General features: G+C 39.5%; 1 protein-coding gene across 4 annotated transcripts in view; it reads left to right on the top strand.

Moving 5' to 3' along the window:
* Nucleotides 1-11942, top strand: part of VPS37A (VPS37A subunit of ESCRT-I) — a 41421-nt gene that overhangs the window by 12624 nt on the left and 16855 nt on the right. For 3 of the 4 annotated variants that reach the window (XM_069484926.1, XM_069484925.1, XM_069484924.1), the window contains exons 2-4: nucleotides 5979-6053; nucleotides 8060-8174; nucleotides 8659-8759. In XM_069484926.1, coding sequence (XP_069341027.1) covers nucleotides 5979-6053; nucleotides 8060-8174; nucleotides 8659-8759 — 291 coding nt within the window. Of the gene's footprint in view, nucleotides 1-5978; nucleotides 6054-8059; nucleotides 8175-8658; nucleotides 8760-11942 lie in introns of those variants that run through there. The other variant, XM_069484928.1, reaches the window with a different exon arrangement.

Raw genomic sequence — 11942 nt, 5'->3', positions numbered from 1 at the left:
TGGTTTGATTCCCATTTCAAAATAAAGCTCTGAGCTTTGTTATTTCTTTGCTTCTGCTGGGTTTTGACTTGGTTTGCTCCCCCTTTCTTGTTCTTGAGATGTGATTAGGTTGTTAATTTATGATCTTTCTGTCTTTTTGATGTAGGCACTTAAGGCTATAAATTTTCTACTCAGGACTGCTTTTGCTGAATCCCATAGCTTTTGATAGCTTGTGTCCCCTTTCTTATTCAGTTTGAGGAATCTTTTGATTTCTATCTTAATTTTGTCATTGACCCAAGGATCACTCAGCCTCAAGTTGTTCAATTTCCATGTCTTTGTGTAGATTTGAGTGTTCCTCTTGGAATTGATTTCCAGTTTTGTTCCACTGTGGTCTGATAAGATGTATGATTTCAATTTTTTTAATTTGCTGAGACATGTTTTGTGGCCTTATGATCAATCTTGGAGAATGTCCCATGTGCTAATGAGAAGAATGTATATTCAGTAGTTTTGGGGTAGGATGTTCTGTAAATGTCTGTAACTTCCATTTGTTCTAGAGTCCCATTTAAGTACAACGTTTATTTTTTTTCTGCTTCAGTGATCCATCTAGCTCTGTCAGTGGGGTATTGAAGTCCCTGGCAATTACAATGCTACTGTTTATCTCTTTGCTTAGATCTTGTAGAATTTGCTTTATGAATCTGGGAGCTCCTGCGTTAGGTGCATATATATTTAAGATTATTATGTTTTCCTGTTGAATTGCTCCCTTTACCATTATATAATGACCATCTTTATCTTTCTTTACCATTGTGGATTTAAAGCCAATTTTATCTGATATGCTCTCTTTTGGTTTCCGTTTATGTGGAATATTTTTTCCATTCTTTCACCTTGAGTCTACGTGAGACCTTGTGGTTTAGATGTGTTTCGTGGAGACAGAAGATAGTTGGGTTTTGTTTTTTCATCCAATCAGTTGGTGTATGTCTTTTGAGTGGAGCACTTAGACTGTTTATGTTGAGTGACAGTATTGATATGTGGGATATTAGGTAGTACCTTATTGCTTTGTTTTCCCTCTTGTGCATTTGTTTTATACAAGCTGTGAGCTTTAGCTTTTGGGTGATTTTACACTGATGGGTATCTATTGTGCTAATCCATGTATAATGCTGTTATGAGTATTTCCTGTATGCCAGGTCTGGTCGTGACAAATTTCCTCAGTTTGCATGTTGTTAAAAGCCTTTATTTCTCTGTCAATTATAAAACTTAGTCTTGCAGGATGCATAATTCTAGGCTCGAAGTTGTTCTGTTTAAGAAGACTAAAGATAGGACCCCAATCCCTTCTGGCTTATAAGGTCTCTGCTAAGAAGTCTGCTGTTAGCCTGATGGGTTTTCCTTGGTAGGTAAGTTGTTGCTTTTGTCTTGCTGCTTGTAGAATTTTCTCCTTTATTTTGACATTGGCCAGGTTGATGACTGTGTGTCTTGGAGATGTCCTATTTGCTATGAGTCTTCCCAGTGTTCGATGACCATCTTATATCTGGATGTCTGAATCTCTGGCAACACTAGAGAAGTTTTCTTCAGTAATTCCCTTGAATAGAGTTTTCATGCTTTATACTCTTTCTTTTTCTCCCTCAGGGGTACCTATAATTCATATATTGGCTCATTTCGCATAATCCCATATTTCTCTGAGTGATTGTTCAGTCCTCTTTACTCTCTTTTCTGCATCTTTGAATGATTGGGTTAGCTCAAGAGCCTGTCTTTAAGCTCTGAGGTTTTTTCTTCTGCTTGGTTTAATCTGCTGTTGAAGTTTTCTGCTGTGTTTTGAAACTCCCTAAATGACTCTTTCCTTCCTTTGAGTTCTATTATATCCTGTCTTATCTAGCTCTTTAGCGACTTTGTCATTTCTTTCATTGATTTCCTGGGAAACTTTTTGGCTTCTTTTTGTTGGTTTTCAACTTTCTCTTCAATTCCACTCATCTTATTTGACATCCATATTCTGAATTCCATTTCTGACATTTTGACAATTTCCTTTCTTTTTTGTGGTCCACTGCTGTGCATCCATTGTGATCCCTTGGGGGCGAACTGTTTTGTTCTTTCATGTTGCCAGAGTTCTTTTGCTTGTTTCTTCTCATCTGAATCCTCTTCTCTCAGTTCATGGTTAATATGGTTATTAACTGTTAATCGGTTATTAACCGTTAACTGTTATTAACGGTTAATCAGGGCACCTGTTCTCCTTTGCTGGGAACTCTGCTACTTAGTGGAGCTTTTCTGTCGTACTCTGGAATGTTGACCCAGCAGGGGACGGGCAGGCACACTGAGAGGGTGTAGTGCAGGTGTTCTGTTTTGTCCCTTTCCCCTGTGATTGTCACAGTTCAAGAAGGTGCTGGATGATCTTCATATGGGGAGGTGGGTTGTTCCCCAGATTGTTGTTGGAAGCTCAAGTTGGGGGTTGGGTGAGACCCTCTCTGTGGAGGCTGGCATCGTGGGGGATAGCTCTGCCTGGAGTCTCCCCACAGAGGTGACAGTGGCAGCTGGGTAAGGCTATCTAGATAGTGGTCGTGGGTGTCCGGACTGTGGGTGTTTGTTCGAGCCAGGTGCAGGAGTAATGTCAGCTGGAGTTTGGGGGGTTCTCTGGCAGAGTGTTGGACCTCAGGGCAGTTCCCCAGTCTCAGGGGCAGGGCTGGAGCCTCCAGGGGTGGAGCTGCAGTCCCAGCAGCTTGTCAGGGTCAGAGCCAGAATTATGGCCTGGAGGCAGGGCAGGAGCTGCATGGGTGGGCTATGTGGTCAGACTACAGCTGGGAATGGCAGAGGTTAAGCCACAGTGGCCAGGGCTTCCTCTGGCAGCATGGGAACCATGGAGGTGGAGCCGTATGGTGTGGGCAGCAGTATGGGGGTCGCTGTTCTCCGCCCCCACCTTGGTTGGGCTGAGGCAGTTGTGGCAAGGCTTCTCAGGTGGTGTCTGTGGCGCCTGAGGCACCCCCTCTGCTCAGATACCACACTGGGGAAGAGGGCCGCTTGGCACCCAGTCACAGGGCATAGCACAGGGGAGCATCGGCTCTGCTCACTCCCTTCGTGGCCTGGCTGGGGCTGTGTGAAGGCTGCTGTTGCAAAGTGGAGCCCCGTGTAGACCTGCCATCCTGTACCTGAGAGCTCAGAATGATGTCAGTTGCAGAAACCCGGAATCACAAAAATCCACAAAATCCCTGCTGCACCTGCTCTCCAGTGCAGTGTCTCTGTGTAGATTCCAAGCAGTTTCGGGACTAGTCCGGAGGTCTGTGGTGGTGGTGGCGGTGGTGGGGCAGGGGGCCCTCACAGCTTGGGATGCCGTGCCTGTGGGGTAAGCGTGGATCCCCAGCACTCTATCCTCGACCTTCCCCACCTGTGGATGCCTCTCCATTGTTGCCTTTGATCTTGGTGAACGAATGTTCCTTCACCTTCTCCTTCACTCTGCATGTCCCCCGTTGCTTCTCCAGGGTTTTACAATGTTCTTTTGAAGGAGAACCATCTGTAGGTAGGCATTCACCTGCAACTTTCCATCCTCTACTTAAGAGCAGCAAGCACGGGCTGCTTCTAGTCTACCATCTTCCAGGAAGCTCCCCTAAATGCTTATTTAATAATAGCCAACATATATTGAGCAGTCATTTGCCTGGTACTATGCTGAGGGCTTTACATGCACTATCTTGCTTAATCTATCAACTCGTAGGTAGATAGATAGATGCTTTTAACATCTCCCTTTCCCTTTTGAGAGAAAAGGCTTAGACAGGTGGAGGAACTTACCCGTGATCACACAGCAAATAAATAGCAGAGGCAGGATTTGAACCCACGAAGCCCGACTTATGAAGCAGTGCTCTTAATCACTAAGGTGCTCTACTTGACTTCTAACTGATGGATGCTTTTATGGCCAATATTTCCTTGAGCAATGACATCTTAGGATTCTGTGATAATGTACAGCAGTGGTCCCCAACCTTTTTGGCACCAGGGACCAGTTTCATGGAAGACAATTTTTCTACGGGGGTGGGGTGCAGGGTAACTCTGCAGCCCAGTCCCTAAAAGGCCATGGACCGGTACCTGTCCAGGGCCTGGGGGTTGGGGACCACAGATGTAGAAGAATGAAAAACTTAGGCCATTTTATTGATTATGTGGTGTTCATACAACGCAGGAGGCTGTCGGTCCAAACCTAATCCCCAAAGAGAAACTTTCATAAAAATTGTTTAAGTCCTAATATTGAGTGTCTGCTTGAATCTCTTCTGAGCTATTTCTTGTTAACGATAACCGCATTCCAAAGGATGTCAGAGGGGTAAGCTTATCTACAATTTATCCATAACTCCATGCCAACACTTCTGAATCTTTTAAGCTAACTAAGATTTACATATTCTGGAGGCGAGGTTTTTATCAAAAGTCCAAAAAATATAATAGTCCAAAAAATGAGGAAAATAAGAGGTTCATAAAGCTGTTAGTTGAAGCATCCAAAAGCAGAAAAAGTAAATTGTTATGCATTTGCTAGGCCTTTCAAAGGGATTTGTGCTTGAAGAAGTTTCAGGTCCATTTGAGTACTAAGCTTCCTCTGCAACCTTAACTCATTAATACTACTTAGCATTTTCCCCTTTGGAAATATCATGACTGTTGGTTAGAATTTCAAGTGAGTCCCCAGTAGACTTGTTTGGTAGATTATAGTTGTAATAATGTATGCCTCCAATTAACAGTAAAACAAAATTCTGAGTGTCAGATGTTAAAGTATAAGGAACATATAAGTCGAGAATTACATTCACCTGCTGATTAGAAAGACTCCCCCTCATGGTGGCTTAAACAAGATAAAAGTTTATTTTTCTCTCACATAAAAGAGTTTAAAAATTCCATAGTCATCAAGGACCCAAGCTATTAATACCTCTTTCTGCTTACCTGTTCCTAGTGTATGGCTCTGATTCTCAGGGTCACTCATGGTGCAAAATGGCTATAAGAAGTCTGGCTGTCAGATCCAAGTAGAAGAAAGGCAGGAACGGCAAAATGGATGCATCAGTTGTCTATTCTATTTTTTTTTTTTTTTAAGAGACAAGTTCTCACTCTGTCACCTAGGCTGGAGTGCAGTGGCACGATCGTAGCTCACTGTAACCTCCAACTACCGGGCTCAAGTGATCCTCCCACCTCAGCCTCCCAAGTAGCTGGGATTATAGGTCCGTGCCACCGGGCCTGACTAGTGTGTGTGTGTGTGTGTGTGTGTGTGTGTGTGTGTGTGAAGAGAGAGACAGGGTCTCACCATGTTGCCCAGGCCGGTGTCAAACTCCTGGCGTCACGCGATCCTCCCACCTCAGCTTCCCAAAGTGCTGGGATTACAGGTGTGAGCCACAGTGCCTCAGTTATCTATCCTTTTGTTCGCCTTTAAGATGCTTTCCTAGAATTCTACCCTGCAACTTTCCTATATATTTTACTGTTTGGGACTTAAGTCTATAGCAATAACTAGCTACAAGAAAGACTAGAACATTGCTACCCATAAGAAAATCAGGTTTTTCTTACTTACGAAGAAGGGGAATATTTGTTTTTGGAAAGTAGCCAGCAGCCTCTGTCATAAGACTATAGGAGACACCTCATCCAGAATTTTAAGTTTAACTCTTAAGACCCAGACTTCCCCAGTTGTGTATATAGATGGATAGTGTCAGATTTATAATCAGAACCCAGTTGTTTTGCCGACCTGTATTATCCAGAGGTTCACAATTGCTTCTAAGGATAAATTGGATAAAGTGATAGTAAATCAATCTAGCATTAATACAAGGGTTTTTCCTCACCTCTTTACCTCAACATCCCCTTCCCCCCGGATATTTCGGAATACTACTGCCTGCTGATTTGATAAGACTTTGTAACTATGATCGTTTTCCCCTCAAGATACATGTTATGCTGGTTATCCAGATTCTGTGATTAAAATATAAAGTACTTTTTGTAGCGTGTTTCACTTAACATTTGTTTTTAACAATAATGGTTTTATGGTTTTGGATCAATTTTTTTTTAATTTGCTCTTGCAGTATAGCTGAAATACAGAAAGATGTGGAATACAGATTGCCATTTACCATAAACAACCTGACAATTAACATGAATATGTGAGTAGAATTGTACCCTATTTTTTCATGAAATAGGACTTAAAAAATGTTTTATTGTTTTCTGTTTCTTATTTATTATTAGAAGTAAGCTGTTTAAAGTGAACTTATTTCAAATAATTATAATTTATAAAACGGTGCACAATTTATTGAAATGTTTTGAAAGATATCACTATAATTTATATCACTGTAAGAAAGAACCATAAAAGAGGAAATGCAAAAGGTACAGTAATAATCCTTATTAATTGGCACTAAAGTCTTAGCTGGAGGTAGGCTGAAAAATGATAATAGAAGCAAAGGGTTCATGTATGGAAAAACCATTAGAAATAGATTCGCCTTTACATCAGAAACAAGTTATAATATTCCAGACTTCAGCAACAGATACACTACATCAACCAGTAAGTTCAAGGCTGGATTTGATCTAATAATTTTTAAGGGGGAAAAAATTAAAAGTTAAAAATATAAACATGAGTTTTTTACTTAAGTTACAAGGAAAGAAAGTTAGACAACATGATTGCTGAGGTACCTGTTTAGTCTTACATGCAATTATGAGTCTGCAGAGTGAAAGAATTAAGTGATTACTACTTCAGATTGCATTAGGTGGCTACTGCTAGAGCACGTATTTGGGCTAGTTAAGAAGGCACCTAACTTGAAGAAAGGAATCGTGTCTTACTCACCTTCATGTTCTCATTGCTTAGCAAACTGCCTGCACACAGGAGGCCTTACTAAAGTACTCATTGAATCAATGAATGAATTAAAGCATGAATATATAATGTGCAAGCATTATACTATGTTAACTTGATATATATGAGGTTTTGAATCCATATAGCAGCCCTGCAATTTAGGGCAAATTACAGACACATGGTTGATAAATAGTTTAGTCAGGCAACAAACTCAGATTGGTTGGGCTCCAAAGGCCATTTATTGCCTTTTTTACCAAACTAATTTAAAAATCTTCAACTTTGTAAATGAAGTAGTTTTCTCTCTCATCAAATGCCTAGGTAGAGCTAGTAAGAGAGGCCAACAAGGACCGAGTTTTCTTTTCAGCAGTGCTGCCAACAAATAGTTTTCTGAGCCAACAGGGGAACAGAGAGGCAATTCTCTGGGAATATAAGTCTTCTGAGTCTTTAGAGATTTGGAAAACAGGGTTCCATATCCAGTAAACTCCCATTTTTAAGACTTATTAATCTTAGTTTTGCAGTAGTTCAAAAAAGGTTAAAATTTTCGTATTGAGAATTTACTGTTCTTTACTTGAAACCATGTGATTGACCCCTAAGTTGGGAGGGATGTATTAATTGGGACGTTTAGAAGGGAGCGGTATAGAGCCAAGGCATGATGACAGCAACTTTTCAATCCTAGTATTTTCCATTTTGTCCACTTAACTCTTTACTGATGCAACGAATAGTGAAATAATTCTTGGCAGCATTTTATTTGTTTTTATTTTACTTTACTTATTTATTTTTTTTAATCAGGCTGGACTTGAACTCCTGGGCTCAGTCGATTCTCCCACCTCAGCCTCCCAAGTAGCTGGGACTACAAACACCTGCACCACCATGCCCAGCCTTGACATTTTAAAAGTAGAAAAACCACAAGGAAATTATGTGGCCAGAACCTGTGGTCTAGTAAATAGCCAGACTGTGCTAGTATGGTTCACCTCATACAAATGCCTGGTCTAATTTTTACTTGAGATTTTGTATAGCTTGGTAAATTGTGTTTAAAAGCAATTAATTGGCATGATGTGAAGAATATTCTATAATTCAGCATGTCTATATTCCACATTAAGAAGGTTTTACTGTGTTGAATGACTATATTGTCTTGTTACCAAAGTGTAACCCTTTATATATTTTCAGTCAACTCAACCACTATAATAGAGCACTTATTACTAAATAATTAATCCATATCAAAGTGGGAAATTTTAATTTGCTTTTAACTTTGTTTGAGAATTTTGATTATATAATGTACCATTTGTTATCTTTGTTTTTGTTTTTCATCTGCTCTGCCTTTACCAGACTGCTTCCTCCACAATTTCCTCAGGAAAAACCAGTGATCAGTGTTTATCCACCAATACGACATCACTTAATGGATAAACAAGGAATATATGTTACCTCTCCATTAGTAAACAATGTATGTATATGGTGTAGTTTATTTTAGAGTAATATAACAGACGCCTTACTTTTCTGCTAAATATTTTAGAAATCTGAAATGCACTTGAAATGTTATGTTAGTAACTTTTAAAAAAATGTTTCTGTGTTTATTTAAGACTATTCCTTAAAGTTCTTAGGATGTGATATGGTGGATTAATGTGAAGGACTGTAACGTACATGTACTCTAGTATTTACCTTTGAACCCTCAAATTATTGTAAATGATGAAATATGGAAATATTTCAGCTCGTTTATTGATTACCAAATATTTATGGAATTGATTCTGTAAGAAAATGCTGTAAGTTGTAGATTGCTATTATGTTTAGTTGATACAGTATTCTTTGCTTTTCATTTAATTCTTGACCTGCAAAAGTGGATTAAGAGTTTGAATGACATTTTCCTAATGTGACTTTATAATCTTTTTCTGAAAGTGATTTTAAACATCATTTATTATGGTTACTCTTAGTTTACAATGCACTCAGATCTTGGAAAAATTGTTCAGAGTCTGTTGGATGAGTTTTGGAAGACTCCTCCAGTTTTAGCTCCTACTTCAACAGCATTTCCATAGTAAGTATATTCATAACAAAATTTTTTCATATATTTTAATTTATTACAGTAATCAATATATAATTTTAAAATTCCAATGATGTTAAATGGCAGTTCTGTGATTTCCATATCCCCACCTTCACGCAAATACATCCATACTTTTCAGAGGCAACTGTTTTCTTCTTTTAGCTGTTTCTTCTGATATTCACCTTCATCTTTCTGAATAATGTGAACATACTGCTATGTCTTGATTCTTTCATTGTCAATATTATCTATTGACCTGCGATTATAATAGATGAGCATTTTAGCTATCTGTCACAAAACTTCCCACCTTCTCGTCCTCTCAGTGAAATTATATCGTGATTTTTATGTAAGTCCATATTTGGTGTTTTCATTACTTTGACTCTAAATATTTCCATTGCTGAGCCAAGTATGTTACCGTGGTTACATTTACCTCATGGTATAATTTTTTGCTTTTTTCTGGAATTAGTAATTACCTCCATTTTCTGTTGGTTTTGTTTTCTTAGATCTTAATTTTCCACATCTTAAATGTCCACAGAGCTTTTGTCAGCTCTGAAAAATCTCTCTTAAACCATTTTTTCACATCATCAAACCAGTCAGGTAATTTCTAGGTTTTGTTGCTTTTGGTTTCCTTGTAGTCAGTGCTCCACTTTTTCCCTCCATTCTGAGTTACCCTCTATGACTGTTGTGCAGGTATCATGCAGGAACTTCTCTTGTTTTGTCATCCTGGATTTTCCCTTTGCCGCTTTCTTATATCAGTTTCTCCGTTTCTTAGATTTTGTGTTTTTCTGTTTCTCCATGTATTTCCTGGTTTCTTGGTTTACTGTCCTCCAGTAGCTTGCTATTTAAAGGTATATTCTAGTTACTAATGATGCATAAGAAATTACCCTAAAACTCGTGGTTAAAATAATGACAACATGTATTTTCTTTATGACTCTGCAGCTTGGTTAGGGACCAGTGGCGAGTGCTTGTTTTTGGTCCAGTCATTGCATTAGCTGGTGTGGCTTGAAGTCTGGGCATTGAAATCATCTAAAGGCTCACTTAATTCTTTTTTGTTTTTGTTTTTTTTTTTTTGAGACAGAGTCTCACTTTGTTGCCCGGGCTAGAGTGAGTGCGGTGGCGTCAGGCTAGCTCACAGCAACCTCAGACTCCTACTGCCTCAGCCTCCCGAGTAGCTGGGACTACAGGCATGCGCCACCATGCCCGGCTAATTTTTTCTATATATACTTTAGTTGGCCAGATAATTTCTATTTTTAGTAGAGACCGGGTCTCACTCTTGCTCAGGCTGGTCTCAAACTCCTGACCTTGAGCGATCCACCCGCCTCGGCCTCCCAGAGTGCTAGGATTACAGGTGTGAGCCACCGCGCCCGGCCAAAAGGCTCACTTAATTCTTATGTCTGGAAGTTAACACATTGACTTCCACACTAGAATAAAAAAAATTTTTCCTTGGGGTCACAGTGTTTTATTATGAAAATATTAATAGAATAAAAACTTGTCAAACAAAATGATCTTTTCTAATTTAATGCAAAGTTTATTTTTTATTATTTTCTATGTTTTTTCAAAAAAAGTAATATAAAAACTTGAAAATTAGTAATGTAAAAAGTGACGTGAAAACTTGAAAAATAGTTCATAAGGGTAAAGTGTTTTTCTTGACAGGTTTAAGTGTAATTTAAAGAAAATAGAAAAGTGATTTCTAAAGAAATAGAAAAATGAAACTTATAGACTTATATTCATTTAATCCACATTTTTAGAATTAAATTGTCAGTATTAATTGTAAGAATAAGAACATCAACAAGTAAGACTTTCACAAACCAATTGCAGGGTTTTGCCCAAGTTTTGCTTCATGAGGCCCTGGGTTCAAAACTAGCATGAGTTAAAATACAACTCACATGGCAGTTAATGTGTTAATGTTGGCTGAATGTTGAGACCTTAGCAGGGGATGTCAGCTGATATATCTGTATGTGTCCTCTCCATGTGACCTGGGCTTCCTCACTGCATGGTGGACTGGGTCCCAAGGGCGAGCATCTCAGGAGAGAGAGCACACTGGCCAAGTGGAAGCTGTATTGCCTTTTATGATACAGCCCTGGAGATCGTTGAACATCATTTCTGTTGCATTTTGTTTGTAAAGTCAGTCACAAAGTCCCACCCAGATTGAAAGGAGAGGGGAAATAGACTCCATCTCTCGATGGGATGGCAAAGTTCAAGAAGAGCATGTGGGACTGGAAATCTGGCTGTGGCCATTTTGGAAAATACAATCTGTCATAGCTCTTCTGGTCACAAAAATTCACCTGTTTCCTGTGTGCAAAAATGCATTCTGCCCCTCCCCCAAGAACTTCCAAAGTTCATCATATTACAGAATCACGCTTGATTCAGAGTTTCATCATCTAAATCAATTTCCAGTACAGGTGAGATTTCTCAGGTGTGTTCCTCAGGAACAATTCCTCTTGATCTGCATACAAGTGAATTAAAGAGACAAACAAGGTAGCTGCTCCTCATGCATTCATCATAAAATGGTGGAACAAACCTCGGGTAACTAGGAAGCAGCAGCCTTGGTAAACTTTGCACTAATACAAAGTTCCCCTTATCATGACCATCTACTCAAAGGCTCATGAGGCTCCTGCTAACAGGCTCTTTGAGGCCCTTCAGTCTTTCATACTCTTGTGAGGGTACTTCCAGCCTTCCCCTCTGCTTGGTCTCAAAGCTACTCCCATGTTTTCAATTTTTGTTTTGTTTTGTTTTTTTGGTCATAGCAGCCTTCCAGGTACCAAAATCTCTTCTGGTTACTAAGGCTGCCTTAGTAATTACCCCCAAATTACCCCCAAAATTATGGCTTAAAACAATGAACATATTTACTTTGCTCACTAATCTGCAGTTTCAGGCAGAGTTCATTAGAGAGAGCTTATATATGCTCTACTCATCATCAGCTGGCTCTCAGCAGAAGCTTTATTTACATGGGGATGTCAGCCGGAATACCTAGATGTGGCCTCTGTGTGGCTTGGGCTTCTTTACATGGTGGCAGGGTTGTAAGGGTGAACATCCTGAGATGTCAGTTATGAGAAAGTCATTTCAGTGTTATTTTTGCTGCATTCTGTTTGTTGAGGCAATTGCAGAGTCCTGACCACATTCAAGGAGAAGAAAATAGGCTTTCCTCTTCGTGGGGGTGTGGCAAGGCATATGGGACCA

The sequence above is a fragment of the Eulemur rufifrons genome, chromosome 12 (genome assembly GCF_041146395.1).
Source record: "Eulemur rufifrons isolate Redbay chromosome 12, OSU_ERuf_1, whole genome shotgun sequence".
Classification (NCBI taxonomy): Eukaryota; Metazoa; Chordata; class Mammalia; order Primates; family Lemuridae; genus Eulemur; species Eulemur rufifrons.
Note: the sequence above shows the minus strand (reverse complement) of the source record. Positions and strands in the feature narration are given on the sequence as shown.